The sequence below is a fragment of the Heliangelus exortis genome, chromosome 6 (assembly GCF_036169615.1).
Source record: "Heliangelus exortis chromosome 6, bHelExo1.hap1, whole genome shotgun sequence".
Taxonomy (NCBI): Eukaryota; Metazoa; Chordata; class Aves; order Apodiformes; family Trochilidae; genus Heliangelus; species Heliangelus exortis.
Genome location: NC_092427.1, coordinates 21,353,466 through 21,376,418, shown reverse-complemented (window position 1 = coordinate 21,376,418; position 22,953 = coordinate 21,353,466). Strand labels below are relative to the sequence as shown.

Sequence of the window (22,953 nt, the reverse complement as noted above, 5' to 3'; positions counted from 1 at the left end):
TGGATCACAGTAAATAATCAGGTCACTGAAACAAGGATACAGGGGAAAAGGCATTTAAATACAGACACAAATTGCAGTTACAGTGTCATTAATGTGAGGTCTGGGTACCAGCCTGTTTATTCCTGTACCTACATGTTTCTCCAGGCTGTTCCTCTTGGTTTCTTACACATACACAAAGGGCTAGCAGTATTAATTGTAGACTCCTTTTTTTCCCCAATGTGAAAATACAAATTACTTGGGATATTAAAAAAATAATCTAGTTTCCAGAAAGTAAGCAAATACAGTATTTAGTCACTTACACTTACTAAAAAAAGCTGGTGGCACAATCAATTGCAATGTAGCACCTTTACAGATGTAATTATTTACCTCTTCTCAAAGCCTGGTGCAACTGCTTATTAAACTCAGTTAAAACCAACCTCAAGACTAAAATTGTCACTTAAATCTTGTCCAAAGAGACAAATGACTAATGCAGGTGTGAGGCAGATGAGGAAGAAGGTTTAGTGATCATTGCACCGTTTGTTAAAAAGCTTCAGTCAGCAAAAAACTCCAAGGAGGTTATCATCCAAACGATGGCAAAATGGAATCAAACAAATAAAGTTTATGTCAACCTACTTCCTGATGAGCAAGCACTGATACCACAGCACTGATATCACAGCTGATAGTCTTGTCCAACTTAGCACTTTAGCAAAAATGAGATTATTACAAACTTCCTCATCCATTGGCCAGGATTCAGTCTGGAGCCTTTGCAGTGCAAATCCATTGAACTGGTGGTCACAAGGCTACAAGGGGTGACTCCTGGCTGGCACAATCAATCACAGAATGGTTTGGGTTGGAAGGGGCCATTAAAGGTCATCTATTTAAAGCCCCTGCTATAGCCATGGACACCTCCCACTGGATCAGGTTGCTCCAAGCCCCATCCAACCCAGCTTTGAATGTTTTCAGGGATGGGGCTTATACCTCTTCTCTGGTCAACGTGTTCCAGTCTTTCACAACCCTCATTGTAAAAAATGTCTTCCTTGTATCTAGCCTAAATCTCCCCTCCTTTAATTTTAAACCATCACCCCTTTTCCTACAGGCCCCACCATTCTTATATGCCCTCTTCAAGTACTGAAAGAGCTGGGCCCTTCTGGAGATTGTCATTTCCTGCTGGTAATTCCTCAGTAACAAATCAGAAATAACAATAACCTGGCCCTTCATTCCCTGGCACTCTCAGCAGCAACACCACAGGGTTGGGTTCCTTACACCTGGCTCAGTTACCACGGAAAACACCGTGGGCCACAATTCAGTCCTGATAATACCCCCATCACCTTCTCTCATCCACCTCAAACCACGAAGCCCCAACCTGAACACAGCCCAGGTACAATGCAGGTGACCACAGCTGTAATGGCAAACACTGGGGGAGCCAAAAGACCTACAAACATGTGCCCTTGTTTTGCTACTTAGAGGAATCTTCTCTAATCATCTGTAAGCCAGAGGTTTTGATTAACACCAGATCTTCTCCATGTTACACTTGGGGTATTGTGTTTCAAGCTATGGAAATCACTCAGAAGGGTTTGGGTAGTCTTGAATTCACCCAGCTATCCTGACACTGAAGAAACCTCAGAAAGTGTAACACAAATATGAATTAAAATTCCTTTTTGCACTGGCCAGTACTCAGTTAATCTCAGGGAATGTGGTTTTTTTGTTTTGTTGATTGAGGTTCTTTTTACAAATATGATCTTTTCACTTTAAACCCAAAATTCTAAAGATCAAACACTAAGACTTCAGTGAGAAGTCTTAAGAAATTATTGAAAAGTTAAGTTTGGTTTCCCTAACCAAACATAGGAAGAGCACTCTTCCCAAATATTAATAAGTGATAAAAGTTACAAATTCAGGATTCAGGGCTGTATGATTTATTCCTATAGGAAAGCACATCTTGCCTCACAAGTATATTTCATCATACTAAAACAACCTTAAACAACATACCTTAATTCTTACCAAAACAAAAATGCTGTGCTGAATATTGTTCTGCTGTTAACATTTAAGAAAGCTTTACATGTGAATTTATGTATAGGTAACATGTAATATAATTTTACCAACTTAGACATACTGTCCACTTATCTGTCACTGAGGATGCACCAAAATTTTGCATGCTTGTCTAAACCTGCTAGGTTATTAAGCAAAGCAACAGTTCATGAGAAACTGATAGAAATAGTTGAAGACCAACTAAAAAAGTCCATGAAGAGAGAACACAAGAAAAATCAAGGGCAGGTTGAATTTATACCTGCAATTGTGTGTGAGTGCCTGACACCTAAACTCAGTACCATTTTCTGTGTATCAGATCCATACAGAAAAAGTGCCTACTGGGTTAATAAATGCAGGCTGGAAGTATAAAAAAACATTGAAAATAATAAACAGGAATATTTAAGTATTTATGCTATTCTTATTCAGTAACTCCCCAGCATATTTAACAGACATAATATCCTCCCTCTAGTTACCTTCTCCTCCGGGTTTGGCGCGTTGCCTTGATCCTTTTGTTGAAGGCTGCCTTGATATTCCTGCAGGACTTTCACTCTTAAAAAAAAAGCCCACAAACTTACACAATTGTATATTAAAAATATATATATATTTATATTAAAAATTCACTTACATGTCTTTGCTTTTTTATCTGTATGTATTATACATAAAAAAATACTCACTTACAAAACTGATCCAAATATACAAGATTATGTCAAGTCTATTTTCCTCAAAGTCTGCACATATTTTTCCAGGCTACATGCTAGCTATTTTCTTTTAAATAAACCTATATTATTAGATTCCATTACTGTAGAAGCAACTTCCAAATGTGAACTAAAAGTACCCAAAGCAGAGAAATCTTGTCAAACCTGTAGAGCACCTATGATGCCACTGCTGGTCTTTGGATACCATACTTAGCTACCAGTGAGCTACCCAAATGAGTAAGATGCTTGCAGCTTCCTATACGTTTCAGCTACATCAGATACCCAGGTTGAAGATTCCTCTTTAACCTTCTGGGAAGTCTTCTAAATCTCATTCCAAAATAGAAGCAAAGACTAAAAAACTGAGCCACTAGATTTGTGTAATACTTTACTAAAATTGCAACTTTCCTGGACAAAGGTCCTGGGCAACCTAAGAATCAGATCCTGCCAGAAATCCCAGCAGAGAAGCAATGGATGATCTGAAGGTGCAACTAGTAGAGGAAGGAGAGTAAGCACTCAAAAGTGGAAAAGATCAAACTGGAGAAAAATTCAGGCCACTTCTGAGGGCTCTGACTTTAGTCCAACAGTGATTCAGAGAGGCTAGGAAATGAAAAGAGGAGAGCACATATGAGAATTATTTTCTTTTCTCTGGCTATAGCTTTCATTGCCTGAAGTCAAGAGCACCTGACAGACCGTACATGTCAATGTTTCAGTGGTCAGATGTGCATGGAAAGGAGCAAGTTAAATCAGCAGGTCCACTTGGCTGGAGGTTGGGAAAAAGATGTGCATATGCAGTAGCCTCTTGTGAGATGAGATCAACACCAGTCCCAGCAGAAAAAAACCCTGGACTGTGAGGTTCCCCATGAGTGAAGGAGTAACAGGTCCATGCATAGGTCCATTGCACTGAAGAGGCTGAAGCACCTGCCCTACAAAAAACCCTTCAAACAACACCCTGGCAAGAGAGGACAAAGAGGCACATCGTTGAAAGCTGCCACTACTTACTACAGGTAGGACATACTACAGATTTACTACTCAAGATACACTCTATCTGAACCACAGCAGAGGCTGAAATGCCTTCAGAGAAGGTGTAAATGAGGACTTCTACCAGCCCAACAAAACCCCTGGGTAAGGGATCAGGGTGTGAAGGAGACAGTCCAGCCCCTTTACACCAATCTTGGCCATCAGAAGGGGCAGACTCCACAGTGGTGGACTTTGCAGTGTGAGACTGATATGGGACTTGATGATCTTAAAGGTCTTTTCCAGCCTAAGTGGGTCTATAACTTCTGCTTGCATGTAGAGCAGAGGCTGGAGCCAGCAATGGGATCTGTCCCACTGTGCACACACGAGGGGCTTCCCACTTCTTACAACACATAGGGAAAAAACCCATCAGCTTCCAACAAGCCATTCGTGCTTCTAATAACTTTCCTGACTTTTTACCTAACTCCCTGATTTCATTAACAGCATTTGTCACTAAATAGGAAGCATCCACCTCTGAACACACTAGATAAAGTACAGGTGATTTATAGAATAGCATTTTGTATTTGTATGCCTCTGCATCTCATTCAAAATCCTGAAATGATGTCTATCACCTCACAGGATTTTTTCCTTTATCTGCTTTTTTGAAGTTTATGTGAATTAACAGTCCATGCAGTTTGCATCCAAGATTTACTGCCAACCCTGTAGCTAAGATACTGACCACACTGATAACGTAAATGAAAATTACAAATTCTGCCATTTCTCTGCAACTGTTAGCATCATTTGTTCCAACAATCTGTAAGATAAAACTGTCAACTTACACAATGTAAAACATTCACTTTCCATAATACCCTTCAAATAGGTCAATGGACCATACCTGTCATGACAGAAAATAACACTACAAGATGTTTCAAAACACGGAACAATGGGGAGTATTTTCACTCAAACTACATCAGTTACAAGAGAAACATCCTGACTACAAGGTTTCAACAATGTACCCACAGGCCCTGGACACACAGCTACATGAACCATGAAGGAATGAAGTTCATGTCAGGAACATAGTGAAAAATTTGCTTTGAAGGCAAATTCTGCTTTTTTTACTTGCTGTAATGCACCACAAGCTCAACAGGTTTTGACAAACAGAAGGGAAGTGCTTAATTCAAACCAGACAATCAGTGTGTGCAAACTGTGATAAACTGAGAAGCTGAACTGGTTGGAGGTGCTTTTAGGAAAGTGAGGAGCCTGTTCAAGAGCCACCTTCAGTAGATAGTTTAGGTCCTTTAGATATTCCATCTCCTTCACCTCGACTGTAATAGAACATGCATGCTCAGAAATTCAGGTATTCAGTCACCCAAAAGAAAGCCCCACATCCCATGCTTCTCAAAAAAACAGCCAAAACAGTCCTTTGACATAAACTAGTTTTCACTTGCATTATCTTCATTGCATTATTACAAATTATTATTTGACCCACAACCAGAGCTACCTGTATTTTCATTTCACTTTTTAGAAAATTCTGGCTATAAAGAAAGACAGAAGTCCAAAATACATATCTAACACTGAAGCAGTTAATCTTAGTCTACCTTAATTACTACAATCTTTCACAGCTACAACACTATGCTAGGAGCAAAAAAAGTTTACATACCATTAAAGTCTGGCTCTATAGGCCCATGGGCCACATCTGGTGCACTCAAGCAGCTCTTGGGTGATGTAATTATTAGCACAGGTGGAGAAGGACTTGAGAATAGGTGCTGAGGCTTCTGGAGGAGCTGATTCAGTCATTTATTTATGTCAGGTAGTGACTACAAACACCCCTTAACATTTTTTGTAGAGCCACATGTGCATGCTGGCAACAGGTGCAAAGTAAAAGCTAAAATTTAATCACTATGGTAGCACACAAAAACATAAATCCCAGAGTATTTATGATTTGAGTCTTTCCGAAGGGAGATAAAATAGGTCATTCTTCTCCTTCAAACTCACAGGCTCCAAGACCTTGAAAAAAGTAGCCACTGGGGCCATTAAAAGAAATCTTACACTTCATCTCACACTATTCTGGAAAAAGCATATTAAAATGAAGGCCTAGATGGATGTTTGCACACTTCCCAGTTTTGAGTAATTACAGTTCTATCTGGAGAGGATACAGCAGCCTGCAATCTGTTTTTTTGTCCTCATTAACAACCTTTAAATAGACTGGCTTTCACTTCAAGGCATAGGAAAAGAGTAATTTCCAATGTTTCAGGTCAAGAAGAGGAATATGGTTCAAAAAGACACCCTGCCAAACTGTTAATTTTGCCTCCTTTAAATTAATGAAATGATGTCATGAATAGTTCTATCAGTGACTTCTCTACTGCTCTCATAGCTAATCCTGTACATGCTTAAACACAGCTCCTCTAGCCAGGGTCCACTCCACTTTCAAAGGCAGAAAAAAAAAACCCACCCAAGAAAGAGAGGGGGGCAATTCATAAGATCAACTGACCACTGGGATTTTTCCCCCTCTAATTCTAGCAAATGATAAGTTGCTAATAATAAACAAGAATTAAGTCTGTGAATAGGAATCTAATTCAATTAATGCTCCACAATACTTTTCTACTAATTAGACCCACTGTGGCAGGAGGTATATTTGCATGTATATTGCCAATAGTGTGTGTGTGTATAGGTTTTACATAAATAAAACTATATATATGTATATACATTTTATATAAATACAACTACATAAACACACATTTTAATTTTTTTGCAACAGACTATTCCTCAAGAAATAAACACAGCTCATTTCTAATACTTTTACTGTAAGCTATGTATCCCCCAAAGACATTTCTGGCTCTTTTCCTCAAACTGTCCATATTTCTAATAGTTATTCTTAAAATGGCTACTGTGAGTAACAAGCATAATTTATTGGCAACAGCAACAAGGAAAGATCTCGATTTGCTAAGATCAGTTTGACTGCTGTGGTGATAAAACTTTTTAGGAAAATGTAGATGAGTAATCTTTTCTTCAAATAAAGGCTTGCGAAATGATGCTCTGCTGTTAGCTGTTGGTAATTAAAATCACTATTAGAAAAATTCTACTTTTCAAAATTGCAATTTTAATGATGGATTTCTATTATATGAGCCAGTTATGAATAACCAACACAATAAAGAGAGGGTTGTTCACAGGACCAGATTGAAAATATTTGAGCTATATCCAGCAGATTTCCATGGAATGAATCTCACTTCTGCTCCTAGGGCAGTTACATCCTTTTTACATTCAAAAGTCATTTAATTATATAGTTGAGATGAGTTCCAACAGAAATAGAAGTTCATTAGATACGACTTAGAGGCTGATTCAAGTGACCAGTTCCTGAGCAATGCACTTTGTAGGGCAAAAATAAAAGGCATTATAGAAGTGGCCAAAAGTGACAGGATATTGCAAAAAGCTTTAGCCAAGAGTTTCAGCAGCCTTCTGTGAAATGGAAGAGACTTTTGCAATGTGTTTGGACTTCAGGGCAAATGACATACCTGTTCTGCAGCCACTTTGATATAAACAGCACCATACACTCACATAAGTTCTATGACCTGAATCACCTTTTGTCAAAAAACAAAGCTATCTTTATTATTTAAAAGGTTGACAAGCCACACTATGAACTATCTTTTTCAAACAAGACTTTTACCTGAGGTGGACTGAAAGCTAACTGAATACAGCTCAACTTGCTGTGATCACAAACCACATGGAATGCAACAACTTGCCTTGAAGCATCAAGTAGTCTGTTTCTAAATGCCATGTGTTATCCAAATGTCTCTTTTTTATTTCCTACTTATACTTGCTTTCCTTCAGTTCCACAAAATTAAAGATGTCTATAGTGATGAATATTCCATGCTGGGTAACATAGAGTTCCTTTAGTACCACAAAAACACATACATTTAAAAATTTAAAAAAAAAAATAATTAAAAGTTGACTTTTCAACATGTAAGTAGCATTTTAAAGTTGGCCTCTGATAATTAGCAGCAAGAAAAAATTATGACTTGCACAAACACAGATAGCATCTTATTTAGACTCAACTCATAGGAGGAAAGCCAGGAACTAAACATTGAGCGATAGCTTTGCTGGGCATGTAGGATATGGGAAAAAAATGAAATCTAAATTAATTTGTTCTCTGAAGTAAATGCAGCATAGAAGGCATTCAGCCTGAAATTCCACAGACATGACTTATGAAATAAAGGTTCACACTTCCCCACTGCTTTTTCACCCCCTGCTTCCATGCCCCTGTGCTGCCAAACAGTGTGTCTGAAGAAAAGACCTCATTCCAATACAGAAGAAGCAAGATGAAAATCAAGTGGAAGACAGATAGCTCATTATGATGTGAAGCCACTTAAGAGTAAGCTTGGAAAAAAAAATTGAAGGGCTGCTTCAAGTTGTTTCACATGTATTATAGTTACAAAAAAGCTAAAGACAGATGCTGAAGATTTATTAATTATGCAGCAGAGACTTGAAAATATGATTCAATGTTCTCCATGTGCATAAAGGAATAAGTTGTTTCCCTTATTTTTAATACTTTTGTTTCACTGCTGCATGACTTAAATGGAGTTGCAGTAGTTTAAATAAGGGTAAATCCCTGGGAATCAAGGCATTACCCTGCTGTGGAACTGCTCTGAGGTCAGGAAGATCAGCCCCAGTCGATTAGATGCACTTTTCATTTATTTCATGTTGCAATGTCCTCTGAATCCCTTTGTGCTGCCATCTTAGCTCTCCAGCTCTAAAAATTCTTTTGGAACATTTTAATTTCATTCCTCTCCTCCACGGTCTTAAGATGATGTTTGTTTGTCATATACTGGTCTAAAGTCTGTGTTTTCATCACCAAAAATCTAAGCAACATCTCCTGTTATGCAAGTAAGCAGAGGAGAGCATGTCATCTAGATTTAAGGTAATAAACCCATACGCCTTGGAATCACTCCCAAAAGCACTTAAGATGGGAAATGAAACTTTACTGCCCCAGTGTATTACTGTGGTGCCCAAGAGCACTACCATAGTTTGGAATAAGGCTCAGAATTTCCATTAGAAACCCAGTTTGCAGGAAGTTTAACCTGGCCATGAACATTTGCTTCAGGCTAAAAACTATTTTATAAGCTTTCCCTCCAAGTGCCAATAATTTAAAAAGTTTGTTTGGATTTCATTCGAAGAATAGCTATAAATTTGTCATCTCATGTAGAAGACACAATGATGTCAGTGGCTCATAGACTAACAGAGACTCCTGCTAAACTTGGGATCCTGCCTATTTTTTCCTAGTCTGAGTTGCTTTAGGTAATTTATTGAAGTCTCTCTCTTTAAACATTTAGCCATATGGCTCTGTAATTCCCAAAGTTGCCTCAGGTATTCAAAAAGCAGCAGATGCAGATGCAGTGGTATCACAAGCAACAGCTACTGTTCGGGGGGAATCAGGGAGCTGCTGTTCTGGCCTACAGTCATCCAGCTGCAAAACACAGGCCTGGACACTGCATTGCACTCATTTTCTTTCCAAAACAGTAATTTATATTAAAGTACAAAAGAAAACAAACAAACAAACAAAACACCAAAACTTTCCAGGACAGACTCACAGGAATAAACTGAAAGCTTTGAACAAATAAATATTCTTCCTGAACTACCCAACATATCAATACACAGAAATAAAATTTGGAAAATGAAATAAACTGAGTACACTTTTTTTGTCAAAGCTCAGAGAAATTTAAAGAAACAAACTAGCAAAAGAAAAAAAAAACAACAAAACAAACAAACAAACAAACAAGCTTCTATTTTATAGAACTTGTCATCTACCTATCTTTCAGTCCTACATTCTTCTAATGCAGACTCCCAAACCATTCTAAAATGCAACACTTTCAATATTCACCTTCCCAGATCTCTGCTACTAACCTCATCATCTGGCTGGCACTTGCTGTCTTTAGTTGCCTTCTGTGTTCTTCTAAGCATGGATTCCTCAAAATCTGCAGACTGAAAAGAAATTAATTGCTTTAGATTGAGTGTGCTTAGAAGAAAGCTACTTACCTGAATAACATAAATGTGCATAGAGTAGAACTGAGCACACCACAAGGCACATCCAACTACCTTATCCATCTTCCTGCCCTCTTTACCTTCTCTCCCTTGCATAAGAGAATAACCAAGCAAAACTGACAGTTAAATATAGTTCTGAGTAATACAAAGAAAGCAAGAACACCTAAGGCCAGCACACAGGTACTGACAGAAGTGTTTTCTCACATGTAGTAAAGTTAAACTACCCTTACCAGAAGCATCTTTGATGTCCATTACACCTGGATTTCTACCATGAAGAAACATGCAACAGAGCAGCAACGGAGAACAAGAAATGCTTAAGAGGAGGAAAAGAGAAGATACCAAAAAAAATTCCCAAACAACAAAATGAAAGGCAGTGAAGAGATGGTTTTTATGGACTTTACACTGAGAAGGACAGAAGTGTTAAAAAAGAAAAAGGTGGATGTGCCTCTTCTCAAAGATGTCATATGATGTGCAGAATCTAGTACAAATAGACCACCCTTGCAAGAACCTGACAGGCTTCCCAACAGTTCTCTCCAGAAAAAGGAAATCAAGCTGGAAGCCAGCAGCTTGATCTAGAAAGCCTGTAAAAAACACAGATGTGTAATTCCATCCTGTGTGTTCTGCTACAGAAGCTCAAGAGAGACTAATTATGGCCCAAAGGAATCTCTTCAACTCCATTTTGCCTAAAAGCTGGCCACAGCTGCAACAAGAGGGTGCACTGCTGGGAGGACAGGTGAGGATGTAAGTACACGCAGTTCCAGTACTCCCTGCCACTTCTCTCTGCCAAACATAACCTAATGTGAGCAGCAGAATTCACACATGCAGAGTTAAAAGAAACTGCTAATTAGATGTTCAAGAAGCACAGTCAAATGAGTCTGATGACTCAAGTCAAGATATATCATGACAGAGACATACACGGCCTCAGTCACACTCTTCTTACCAGATCAAATCCCCACCAAAACTTTCACTTCCTGACAGTAGTGGCTGTTGAAGAAAGTACTTAATTGTTAAAAATGAGCAGAGAATACAAACATGCAAGGTCATTATAACAAACTTCCAGTCCTTACCACAGCCTGCCAAAAGTTACTTTCTCTGAAATAAGACTTGAATTACCTTTTTCTCTTTCTCCTTTCTGTGTTCTTTTAAATGTTCCCCGTCTTTTTCTCTGTCCCTTTCTCGTTCCTTTTCCCTATCTTTTCCTCTGTCCCCATCTTTCTCACGTTCTCTGTCCCTAGATTTATCCTTATCTCTTCCTTTCAGTACACCCTTTTCTCTTCCTCCTTCATTTTTTTTCTCTCTTTCCTGCCCTTTCCTTCCACGTGCAAGATCATCTTCTTGTTCTATATCTCCTTTTCCCTTGTTTTTTTCTGTTTCTCTTTCTTGCTTGGTTGCTCTGCTTCTGTTTCTTTCCTTTTCTTGTTTTTCTGCTTCCTTAAAGGTGTCTTTTTCAGAGTCTTTGTGCCTGTCTTCATTATCCTTCCGTTTATCACTTTCCTTTTTTTTTTTTTCACTCTCTTTCACATCTCCTTTATGTTTTCGGTCTCTGCTCGAGCTTCTGTCTTTAATTTCAGTGTCTCTTCTATCCTAAAAACAAAGTAAAAACTAGAAATTAATTCCAATACATGGCAACTCTATCCCAAAGTTACTTTACACAGATAAAAATGCAAACTAAGAAACAAAATCAAACCAAAAAAACCATAGTGGTAGCCCCTGTGCCCCAAAAAAAGCTGTAAAAGCCCACCTCTTTTTCTCTATGTTTTTTTTGTTCCTCTGTTTTAGACTCTCTGATTTCCTTATCTTGAGATTTAGAGGATGGAGGTTTTCCTTTAGATTCAGGTCTTTCCCCAGCTAAGACCTTTTTTACAGCAACATCACTAGACAGCTGCAAGGAATAGAAAAACATCACTGAAATTAGTGTATTAATGTACTACATATCTCCTTTCTTACTAACTCTCCAATGAACATGCCTGGGGTTTTTTTCCTGGTGGGTTTTTGGTTTTTTTGGTTTGCTGGTTTGGTTTTCTTCCTTGGGTTTTTTGGGGAGCTTTTATCACCTAATACTTGCTCAGTTAGCAACCACCTAATACTTGCTCAGTTAACAATAGTCACTAAGGAAAAGTATATTAACAATTACTTCCATTAAACTGCAGTTACACTGCATCTAATTCATTACATCATTTAGACAAGTTATCATCATGTTCTCATGTCCAAATAGCAAGGAGTTTGACTACATTACAAAAAAAAAAAAAAAAAACCCAAACAAACCAAACCAAAACATTGCTGGGAAAGTCTTCTTTCTGAAACAGGAACAGCTTGCCCTGGGATTGATTCCTGATTCTCTCCTGGTTTGTAAATCCAAAACTGTGAAATTTTGTGGGTAAAAAAAAAGCAAGCAGCAGCACGTTGAAGAGATTACTTTCTTTACAGAATTGAAGAAAAGGAAATAAAGTCAAAGGTGGCAGCATCTGGTCATACAATTAATGTGTCTGCATTTTTAAGTTTTAAAAGTCCTAAAGCTTCCTAATGTATGTTATTAAATAACCAATGAGGAAGGTAAAAAATAAAAAACAGTACACAAAAAAAGCACTGAAATATCCAGAATGTATCTGTGTGGGGACTTGGCTCAAACTCTACTAAAGATCACAAACTATCTCTCTGTTATTATCATTATTCTAAGAGGTGACCCAGCAATTATCTTGTGTAATAATTCAAAATAGCAGAGGAGTATCAATAAGCACTCTGTTGCAAATAAGCTCTGATAATATATCACCATGTGTACAAAATACATAGATAATGTCATGCCTTGTTTAAGCAACACTTCCCAATTGCTTGAAGGAATTCATTGGTTTTTTCAGGTTCGTGTCCAGCCACAACACGTGATGGTTTCACTGACAGTGGCTCTCCTGTTACCATGACAACAGTATCAATCGCCTTCTGAAGGAAGCTGATTTTGGCATCTTTATCCTGGTAAAAGAGCAATGAAGAAATAATACTAAGACTCTCAAACAACTGCACACACCACCTCAAGACCAATAAAACTCTGATGGGAAGAAGAGTTGCTGAAAGCATCTGCACAACAAGAGCAGCACGTGGTTTGTTGGGGCAGGAAAGAGGCTGCCCCTGATTTATCATTAGCTTTTTATTCTGGATTGAGAAACAGCAGCTCTGATGAACTCTGAACTGCAATGACCAAGATGAAAGCTTAAATAGGTCTTTTTTAAATGTTCATTATTTAGCTTGAGTGCTCCACTTAAGTTCTACCTTAACGGATTCCAACTTACAATAAAGTTTTGTTTAATAAATCATGCAAGTATTAGCAAAAGAATCACTAAAGAGTTACAATAGGATTGTTATAGCAGATACTCCTTAGAACACCACTTCTTGAATATTTTACAGTACAGAAGTCCCAAAGTCCAAAAAGAAGTCCCAAAGAAGTCCAGAATTTATGAGACTAAACCGAGGCACCTACATGCTTGTACATACACTTTACAAACTAGACTTAACAGTGAGGAAAGAAAACAAACAAAAGATGGTGGGAAAGAGATACAGGCAAATATTTTTATCTTCACAATTACCAGATGTGTTTTAGTTTCAAATTATATTTAAGAAACAACCTGCCCTGAGTAACCTTGCCCAAGAAAAGAGGATGGCTTTTGGTGATGGTGCAAAATCATAAGGACAAAAGAAGACAAAAAAAACCCCCCATCCCTCAGCAAGTAAAAGTTTATTGGATGGTTCCTGGCTCAGGGGATAAAATCATGGTGTGAAGTCCCTGTAGAACTCTCAGGGGAGGGGAGAGGTATTTGCTAGTAAAGCATAATAAAACTCAAGGAATGCTGACCAGGACTAACGCAGAAGTCTACTCACTCATTCTTCATAGTCATGAGATAAAGAAAACATTTTATTGTCCTGTTAAAAAGTAAAGCCATGTGAAAAGAAATCTGTATGTAAGCTCTAGCAGGCATAATTTCAAAATAATATAAACTGCATTCCAAGTGGCTCAGGCAAAAGCAAAGCAGCACTGCCTTAGATAATTCAGAAATGAAGGAGCTGCAGGCCATCAGTAAAAAACACGATCTTGCACCACACGTCCTGTTCAAGTATCTCAGAGGTGCACAGATCCAACATGAGCTGGATCAAATTTGATGAAGGTGCCAACACAGAGGAAAGCAAAGGGAACCATTCCATCCCCAGCTGAGCATGGCCAACATTTTACAGGCCATGGGTAGCCCTAGCTGTTCCCGTGGCACTGGAGTTTCATCCTGTCCAACTAAATACCCACGAGAAAAGATGCTTTTTGGATCCACAGGTAAAATGTGTGGTGCTTTCTGAAGGAGATGCAACATGTGCTAAGCTGCTCTTCATTACAGAACCTATAATGAAGATTGTTACTTCAACAGGAACAGCACCACCAAAACCAATTCATTGTAAACCAACTTTAATTTTAGCAATCCTGACAACAGTAAGAACAGTCACAGAAATAACCATATGTGTCAGACCCACAGTTAAATGCAAGAAGTGCATAAAACATCCATGAACATCAAATCATTGTGATTTGAAAAGACCTTTCAGATCATCAAGGTCAACCATTAACCCAGCAGTGCCAAGGCCACCACTAAGCCATGTCCCTCAGCACCACATCCACATGGCTTTTCAATCCCTCCAGAGATGGGGACTCCACCACTGCCCTGGGCAGTCTGTGCCAGGGCCTGACAATCCTTTTGGGGAAGAAATTGTTTCTCATATCCATATAAACCTCCTCTGGCACAACCTGAAGCCATTTCCTCTCATCCTATCACTTGTGACTTGAAATGCAAACTTCTTCACTCCAACCTCCTTTCAGGGAGTTGTACAGAGTGAGAAGGTCTCCCCTCAGCCTCCTTTTCTCCAGGATGAACACCCCCAGTTCCCTCAGCTGTTCCTCACAAGATTTGTGCTCCAGACCATTCCCAAGCTCTGTTGCCCTTCTCTGGGCAGCCCCTCAGTGTTTTCTTCTTGTGAGGGGCCCAGAACTGGCCCCAGCATTCAAGGTGCAGCCTCACCGGTGCTGAGCACAAGGGGACAATCCCTGCCCTGGTCCTGCTGGCCACACCAGTGCTGATACAAGCCAGGATGCTGCTGGCTTTCTTGGCACATGCTGGCTGATATTCAGCTACTGCCAACCAACACCTTCAGGTCCTTTTCCATTGAGCAAAAAAGTTGGCAGTGTGGCTGAAAAGCCAGATTCACAGCCCTCACACTTTTAGTTGCTAAGTTAAACAATCACCAGCAGATGAAGCTGTCTCACTAGCAACGTGCAAACAATGAGCTGTTTGCTGTGATCCAGTGACCAAAGTTTTCACCCACGTCAGTAGTTGGAGAAGTCAGCATCAGCCCAGCAAAGAGGCAGACAACAGAAGAGTGGCAAACAGGGACAAAAGTCACCCTTTTGCTTAAGAAAAGCATTTTCAGGAATAACATTAACCTCCTCTGTAAGTAATCAGCCATATTTATACTGTAAGAAACCTACTGTGGGATGCATATACTAGACAAATGTCTTGGCAAGTCCTGAGATATTAAATGAGAAAATTTATAGTATATATGCAGACAGTGTATGTATATATTTATATATATGTGTATGTATGCACACATATATAAAACAATAAATAAAACCTCATACATTCTACTAGAAAGCACAAGTCTCTTCTTCAAAAAGCTGTATATGGAATTCTAGTATTTGTAATTTATTACCGCTGCCTAACTAAGGCAATTGTGCTACACATATTCTGATTCTTTTCATCTGCAATAGAACAGCATTTTGGAAATATAGGTCTGGTCACAGATTAACCCTCACTGTTCTGACATCTGTACAGAAACAGCTCTTTATATATGACAGCTTGGTTGTGTCACACCTACAAATGCAATCCAGAGTTCATCTCACACAGATTATAACCAAACAAGCAAAAGACTTCACAAACTGTTCACAGAATTAAAGACAGGTACCTGATATCAAATGCTGAAAAGACCACAATTACCTTGTGGCAAGTTTCAAAGAACAGTAACATGAAAGCTAAATAAGTAAGTCAGTTTCATACCCACCTTAACATTATCTGATTTCAATTCAAAATCCGTGTAAAGTCCTTTCATAAAACCTGTCACTCTAATTACCTTCAAAACAGAAGAAAAGGGGTAAGTTAAGAACATCTCTCAAAGGGCCCTGTTCAGTAAAGCTTGTGTGGCATTAGGAAATACATTAACCTCATTTGCTTTCAGAGATGATACCTCATTTACAACTACTCCTGGAGCAGGTTCAGAGTTCTGCTGTGTTTCTGACCACCCCCTGAAACAATGAGACTCAATCCTTGCTTACAGCTCAGGTCTCCACTCCTATTTAATTCTATCTTTAACCTTGGTTGGTGAATCTGGGAGATTCACAATATAAATCCCAGTAAATACATTTTAAACACGGCTCTATGTTATTGCCTTAGGGACTTCTTTACATCTGCCTATATATAGAAGCAGCAGATCAGGGAATATAAAAAGTAACTTTTTGTTTCTTTTAGATGGGAAGGTGGAAAAACAACTTATTAGCAGGTTTCAAATGTGTGGCAGACTGAGGAAAGAGGGAGACCTCTTGTCTGGTCTTAACCTGCAACCCTGAAGACCCCTCAGATTTAATTACTTCCCTAAAACCTCAGATTTACTCACTGCCTTCAAACCCCGAGATCTATTCAGTATCTGAAATCTCCCAAGACTTCCTCATAGCCCTAAACACCCCCTCAACCTACTCACCATCTTAAATCCCCTGAGATTTACCCACTGCCTCCAACCCCCTGAGATCCGCTCGCTGCCCTCAATCCCTGGAGATCTCCTCACTCCTCGGGCCCGTAACCCCTGCATTCACCACCCAGCCCGGGAGTCCCCATTCCCAGGGGCTGGGGGGGTTCCGAGCCCTCCCGTCCCCCGCCGAAGCCCCCGTCCCCCTCCCGGCTGTGCCCCCCGCCCGGGGCAGCCCCACCCCCGGCCTCCAGGGGGCGGCCGAGCCCGCCGGGAAGCGCTGTTGCCTAGCAACCGCGGCAGTGGGCCGCAGGCCGGCCCTTACCCACCTCGGTGATCACGTCGTGCAGGTAGCGGAACGGCGGCTTGTTCAGCAGCCGCTCGCTCATCGGGGGCTTGCGGATCACTCGGCCTAAGGACTCCTGTGTCCGCCGCACCACCGCCTCGTTCATAGCGGCGGAGGAAGAGGAGGAGGAGAAGGGATCCCCCCGCCGCCACTGGCGGCTCCCAGCCTTCCCGGCATGCGCCGCGGAGGGGGAGCCACACCGCGCAAGCGCACAGCGAGGGGGATCGGTGGTTGCCAGGGTCACCGCGGCCCTAGCAACGGACCCGGGGCCTGCTGAGGCCTGGAGCCTGCCCCAGGGTGCTGCTGGGAGCGGGTCACAGCCCAGCCCCCTGCTTCTGTAAGCAGCAGGTATAAAGTGCTCAGAAATTCTAGTTGTGTCTTTTGGTGGGCTTTTCTTAACTGTTTTTGAAGAATCATCCAATCTTTCGGTTGGGAAAGACAATTTGGATCATCGAGTCCAACTGGTGACCCAGCACTGCCAAGGCCACCACTAAACCATGTCCCTCAGCACCACATCTGCACGGATTTAAATGCCTCCAGCGGTGGAGACTTTGCCACTGCCTTAGGCAGCATGTGCCAGGGCCTGACAACCATTTGGGTGAAGGTATTTTCCCCAATATCCAATTTAAACCTTCCCCGTCACAACTTGAGGACATTTTCTCCTTCCAGAAGTAGAAAAAAGAAAATGATGAATGGGGCTGAAGAACATCCCAACATCAGGGTTGCCTGGTCCCACCTCACATTCCCTAGCAAAGCCAGACCACGGCCACTGAAAAAGAGCACAGGACCTCCCTCACTGTGGTTGTCTCCTGCAAGCCTGTTCCCCCCCAGGACCTGCTCTTTCCTCACCCCATCAACAAAAACCTAGCTATACCCCAGCCTGCACACCACTGCCTTTCTCCCTGACCAGGTTTGAGAACCTGAAAAAGTGATTTTGTTGTTCTACTCAGCCAGCCATGACCATCAGTATTTGACAGGTAAACTTCAAGAGGGCTGTGCTGCTCTGCTTCAACCCCAGATTCAGTGCCTTGCTTTTAAACCACATTAGAAGAACAAATCAGATTTAAGATCAAAATAGGGATGCATTACAAAGCGCATTTATGTGGTTTTAGTTCAGGCAAGAGATGATGTTATTCTTTCAGCTGAGCAACTCTTTCAGCTGTAACTCCACCTGGGATCCTGAGAGCAGCTGGTGACAGGGAAGCAATCTGTGGCTTCACTCAGCCCAACACACTGGGGGGTTGATGAGGTTCCCAGTCAGGTTGTGACTACAGGATCTGGTGAGCCTGAGAAGAAGAGGGGGTATTGACACCTTCTACATCCAAGGGCATCAGGACAGGTCTCAGAAGAATCAAGAAGACTGGGAAGAAGCTATTTTGGGGGAAAGGGCTGTTTATTTTGGAATTCTGTGGCTTACCTGGATTTCCACAGAAGATCAGAGATGCCCGAGAAGGAATCTCAGGGCTTTTGTAAAATGTGACCTCTAGCATGCTGCACATTTTGCTGAAGAGGTATTACCCCAAGGATGCACTGCTCAATTTAACCAAAGATCAAAAGCTAGAAACCCACAAAGCCCCACCAGATCCCCATGGCCTTAAAGAGAGGCATTGGAATTCAAAGAAGTGCACTAAGACTGTAAATCAGCTATGCTGGAGACCTGGTTTTCTTAAAAGGACTTTGGACTAGAATTGTTCAGCAAGCTCAGACCAACCCTCCTGAAGATGTCAGTAGGAAATTGAGGTGACTTCACAGCATCAATGAGACAGAGCAGCATGCCAGGTAGATCAAGAGAAGATTCACAAATCTTTGTGAGACACAGTCCTAAACAGAATCCAAAACACATCCTAACACCAAAAAGGTGACAGAGAAACTTCCTGTTTTGAGTATTTCACCACCACTGCAAAAAAGAATGGCCATGAAGCCACGCTGCCTTTTCCACCAAGGTCTGCCTCTCCCCAGAGTCTGAGACTATGAGCTTTCCAGCCACTGGTTTGACTTAATTCAGAGGAACTTCTTTGCACAGCGAAACAGCACCATGGCACATATTGCTGGCCAAATATTCATTATTCAAATACTCAATATTCCCAGCAGCAGCAATGTAAAGCTCCCTCTGTTTCTTTTTACATACCACAAACAGCATCATATTGTCTCCAATGTCAAATAACCTCATGAAGTCAGGAGCTTAAGCTCACACAATGTAATACCTGAAGCTTCCAACCATTACCTGCTGAGCTACCAAATGCTGCTGTAAAACACAGATGCAGCTTGACAACAGAAAGTACCTGCTGCCTGTCTCAGTCAAAGACACATCTAGTTCAGACCTGAAGATAATGGGTATCAGGATGTCAGTAACAGAGAGCATTATCTTAGAACAAGATTTTTCTTGCTGACTATGATAAATTTTATCAGGATTTCATGTTTCACTGGGTTTCCCAGCTTTAAGACTTTGAAACAGGGCAAAATTTTATGGCAGAAGGAATTTCTCTGTGCCAGCCTTCTAAGGGACAAGTAATACATGGTTGTAGACACCTTCTACAACTTTTTAGGTTTTGGAATACAGCATTAATCTCGGCAAAACTTTTTTTTCTGCTAGCTGAGGTCCTGACCTCTTCCCTGCCTTATGGGGAGCTTGGCATGGCCCCTGGTATTTCATGTCCTGCCTGCTTGACACGAGATGTATCAGTGACTTCCAGCTTCACTGCTGCCCTGCCTCTGCCACACAGCCACCATCCAGTTCACCAGATGCATCCAAGAGCTGTGGGTGCTGTTCAATGTCTGATCCTGCCTGGGTCAGGGTGAAACGGGCTTGCTGTGGCCTTTCCATCCTCAAGAGAACAAAAAAGATGCTGAGCTGTGGAAATTAAGGGAGAAATTGGGTGAATTGCCTTTGTGAATTACTGCTTCAGATATGAAAGGAATCAATTGATAAAACACACACAGTTTATTTTTGCAAAAAAGCAAAAGATTTTGAATTTTCCTGCAATGACCATCAAAACAATCTGTATAAAGATCTCATATGAGGAAAGGGGCTGCTGGTAAACCAGAGAGCACCTGCTGCCCCATGGCTATTTGAGCCTGCATTTTCCAAGCCACTCACCAGGTTCCATGTGCATTCAGCCCATCAGACAGAGCCCAAACTGCTAAGCTGTGACAAGAGGTTATCTAACTCTAGTCATGACAACATAAGGCCCAATGGCCACTAAGTCCCTTGGATCCTTTTCTCTAGTCAGCCTGGGGAAACTTCTCACACAGAGATGGGAATATTGTCTTGGGAACAGGTTGGAAAATTAAAGCTTGATGAAGATTGTGCCCCATCCAATATTAGAAACCCATTCCCAATCAAGAGACTAGGGTGGCACAGAGAGACAAAACAACTGGACATATAGAAATTATTTTTTATTTTGTGAAGAACACTTGAAAAATAAAGATGAAAGCTTTTCCAGGCTTTGGAATATAACCATCATAAACTGAGGAATCACAAAGACTCCATTTAGAAAATGTGTTCCCTTTCCCCACCCCCATTTCTAACAAACTCTCTTGTTGTAGAATGGCCCATGAAAGTTCTAAGAAAAATATGTATTTTGAGCCAACATTAGAAATTAATCAAGATTGGTTCAGTGCAAGTGCTGCTACATTACACTTTAACAAAGGCACATACTAAAATCTCCACACTAGCACTCATCATCCATACTTATATTCTTCCAATCTTGGTATTTTCAGTAAGACACAAGACTTTTTAAAGGTAGGTGGGATGGCTGAGCTCAGTACAGCTGTCCAGCAAGGAACTGGACGAACTGAAGTGACAGCAAAGTAAATGCAACACAGTGGAACAACCTGCAAACACAAACCTTTCTTGCTTACCTTAGTAATTGGTACATTCCATTATTTCTGTCAACCCTGGCTGGAAAGAACACTTGTTGATATGGAAGAAGACAAAATAAGACAGGGAAAGCAACTGGCTGCCCTCACTGCAGTCAGAGAATCTATCCAGAAAACTAGGATTTTAAGGTTCAAGCAAAGCCTACTGACAACCAAAACAGTGGGGAAATCAAAATACCCCCTTTCTTGAATGAATCAGTCTAAGAAAGCACAGAAGACCTGCTGAGTTTTAAAGATATGCAACAGAATGAATGCTAATCAGATGCTTCAAGCTGCTTTCCACTTTCTTTTTTATTTTGCTGATAGCAGAAGAGTGTCAGTTCTTTTCTTGAAGATGTCAAATACCAGAATATTGTTAACCTATGAAAGGTAGATGAGAAGCTTCTCACTGTAGCCAAAATTTTAGGAGACTGCAGTACTGGCATCTTCTACACATAACTAAAACAGGTTAAATGTTTGTGGTAGCCCTCTAAAGTGACTTGTACTTTTTATAACCACAGATTGCACTCAGGATACTTCAGGCTATGTTAAAAAACCACTTTTGAACTGTTCCTCTGCTCATTTCAGACCAGCTTTCCAGCAATTTGTGCAGCTCAGCAAGACTGTGCTTCAGATGGTCACCTATGGACACAGGTCCCCAGCTGTGCAAGGCAAACATGTCAGGTGCCACCAGCATGTGACAGCTGCACAGCAATGCTGCTGTGTTCTCTTCCACCCTTCCATTTTCACCTTATAATTCCAAACATGTTTAGAATTTGATTATAAACAACTGTCCCCATTAAGAATGTGGGGTAATTGGTCAGTACTAGCTATGCTCAAAGGAACTTCTTGAACCATCCAAAGTTATGAAGAGTCAGTCCTGTGCAGTGGGGAAACACAGTGCAAGCATCTGAAGTGTTAGAAAAGTTTCAATAAAGATGCTGAAACAAACTTGTAGTAAACCCAGATCCCCAACCTCAGGGGCAAGAAAATATGGTCTCTCATCAGCTACTTAAACATGTTTACAGTCTTGAGATCCAATCTCACAAGCATTCAGTAAGCATTTTAGTTCAGAACATTTGCTACTGAGTTCAGCTGGTAGCCAGCTGCATGCATCTCCTTCTGTTAGAGGATGCACAGCAGCTTTGGGACCACCAAGAGAAACTTTTCCTGAAATGGAGCAAAGAATATCAGGACAATTGAAAAGATAAGAAATGAGGGAAAGTTCTCTGAATAAGAGTACTGAAAATAAATACAAGCCTGTTTCCTGACTACAGTAAAACCCACTTAAAATCAAGCATCAGATCCACCTTTTTTTTCCATCTGTTTTGTTTGTTAGTAGAGCTTATGGCCATGAAAAAACAAAGTCCTACCAATCATAAAATACAATATTACTGCACTGGTGGTCTATATTGCAAAAGATCTTCAGGTTTTACAGCTCGACAGATTCTGACCTTGCTCTTTTTTGAGCAATTTTTTTTACACTTTGTCCAGAGACTTCCACATTTCCTTCATTCCTGAAATCTGCCTTGAAGCTACTACAGACTTCAGTTTATATACAAAGAGGCAAAAGCCAATTCTGTTATCATGAGTCACTCCAGAGATCAAGGATGAAAAAAAATTCTAAAAAGATATGTTTATAACTGCATTAAAAAACCCCAGCAAACTCTGCAGTGATGGTGCAAGACAAGCATTCAACCAAACAAGTGCATTTAAGGTGATAACAAAACAGTCACCAAAAGGTTATACAATACATTAATAATTTTTTTCATGGATAAAGTGCATTTGCCTGGCCTTAAAATAAGTACCACATTGATAAAGGGATGCTCAAGCACTTCCCCAAGAAAGAAAGCTCAGAAGAAAATCTGTTATCCTGAAGCCTAGATCCAGTTTGATTCTTGAAGACACTTTGGGAAGACCCATTTGCTGGTCCAGTTGAGGTACTCCATGCCCATTTAGTACATCTGTAGTATGGTCTGGTCAGCAAATCATCTCCTGGTGCTATCTGAAAACACCCACATTGATAGAAAGAGCCACTTCTGGTTTACGGTGCTTAATATTCAGCTTCTCCTCAGAGAAAACATGGTCCTTTAAGCCTTCTGCTGGCTGACTATTAAAAGAAACAATTAAGATACCTGATATTAATGTTGAGCCTTAGCACTGACAGCAGTTAATTTTTCATCTCCAGTGGCAGCAATAGATTTTGTGATGTGTTGCAAAACAGAAAACTGAAGCTCAGCACAGGCATTTAAAGCCAGGAACTGGACTCACCCGAGCATTCCTTCAGGACTACTGGGATTGTGT

The 22,953-nt window shown here is 40.6% G+C and overlaps 2 protein-coding genes across 7 annotated transcripts in view; both read right to left on the bottom strand.

The window, feature by feature from the left end:
* The window catches only part of TRAF3IP1 (TRAF3 interacting protein 1), a 40,117-nt gene extending 23,136 nt beyond the window's left edge, over positions 1–16,981 (bottom strand). Inside the window, exons 1-7 of the mRNA XM_071747121.1 lie at positions 16,775–16,981; positions 15,768–15,836; positions 12,492–12,653; positions 11,431–11,571; positions 10,803–11,273; positions 9,552–9,629; positions 2,478–2,553 (exon numbers count right to left, since the gene is read on the bottom strand). Coding sequence (XP_071603222.1) covers positions 2,478–2,553; positions 9,552–9,629; positions 10,803–11,273; positions 11,431–11,571; positions 12,492–12,653; positions 15,768–15,836; positions 16,775–16,897 — 1,120 coding nt within the window. The 5' untranslated portion in view covers positions 16,898–16,981. The remainder of the gene's footprint in view (positions 1–2,477; positions 2,554–9,551; positions 9,630–10,802; positions 11,274–11,430; positions 11,572–12,491; positions 12,654–15,767; positions 15,837–16,774) is intronic.
* Positions 16,982–20,172: 3,191 nt separating this feature from the next.
* Positions 20,173–22,953, bottom strand: part of USP40 (ubiquitin specific peptidase 40) — a 35,700-nt gene continuing 32,919 nt past the window's right edge. For all 6 annotated transcript variants that reach the window (XM_071747114.1, XM_071747117.1, XM_071747118.1 and 3 more), the window contains one exon: positions 20,173–22,759. In XM_071747114.1, the coding sequence (XP_071603215.1) occupies positions 22,651–22,759 (109 nt within the window). In that variant the 3' untranslated portion in view covers positions 20,173–22,650. The remainder of the gene's footprint in view (positions 22,760–22,953) is intronic.